General features: G+C 46.2%; 1 protein-coding gene across 1 annotated transcript in view; it reads left to right on the forward strand.

Annotated features, from left to right (window-relative positions):
• Nucleotides 1-331: 331 nt before the first annotated feature.
• LOC106819962 (acidic mammalian chitinase-like) overlaps nt 332-823 on the forward strand; it is a gene marked incomplete at both ends in the record, with an annotated part of 4,776 nt that continues 4,284 nt past the window's right edge. The window contains one exon of the mRNA XM_014824527.1: nt 332-559. Within this exon, the coding sequence (XP_014680013.1) occupies nt 332-559 (228 nt within the window). The remainder of the gene's footprint in view (nt 560-823) is intronic.

Raw genomic sequence — 823 nt, forward strand, 5'->3', positions numbered from 1 at the left:
CATAGGCTAGACACTATAGATTGTTGCTAAATTAGTCGTGTAGCACGGATCTCATTCCTTATATACACACCTGAGTCTTTCCAGAAACGTGTGGCTAAATACTTTATTTGTTTAAGTGTGATCCATATAGCTGTATTATGTAGGCCTATATATTCCTATAATGTGCGTGCCAAAACTGAGCACCACTCTTGATACACCCGTCTAGGTGTGCAATACTGGTAATCGCATAGATATGCAGTCATTTTGTTACGAAGCAACAGCTGGAAGAACTTGATGAAACGAAAAATTAGTCTTGATTGATATCTATCACGCACTCCTTCTTCGTGCGCAGGTGACCGACCTTAAGAAGGTGAACAAACACCTAAAGGTGCTGCTAGCCGTCGGCGGCTGGACTCTGGGTCCGGAGCCATTCCGCGAGATGGTGAGCGACACAGCCAACAGACAGGAGTTCGTGAAGGACGTCGTCAGATTCCTGCGCAAGTTCCACTTCGACGGACTGGATCTCGACTGGGAGTATCCGAAATCGTCGGATAAGGACTTGTACGTCACTCTATGCAAGGTGCGTGCATGCGCAGTTACACGTCAGAGCTATAACATTACGCGTTTTGATTTGCGACGATTTAGGTACTAGGTATTGACGATGACAATTTGTGTTTTGTAAAAGGTCCATCCGCGTCTTTCGTTTTTTCATTGTCGTTCCATCCCTCTTTTCCTCCGTCACTCTTTCTCTTTTCCCACCAATCTCTCTCGCGCTCGAAGCTCTAGCGTTCGCTCTCTCTCTCTCTCTCACTCTCTCTCTCTCTCTCTCTCTCTCTCTCTCTCT

This window comes from Priapulus caudatus, unplaced genomic scaffold (assembly GCF_000485595.1).
Source record: "Priapulus caudatus unplaced genomic scaffold, Priapulus_caudatus-5.0.1 Scaffold5346, whole genome shotgun sequence".
Taxonomy (NCBI): domain Eukaryota; kingdom Metazoa; phylum Priapulida; class Priapulimorpha; order Priapulimorphida; family Priapulidae; genus Priapulus; species Priapulus caudatus.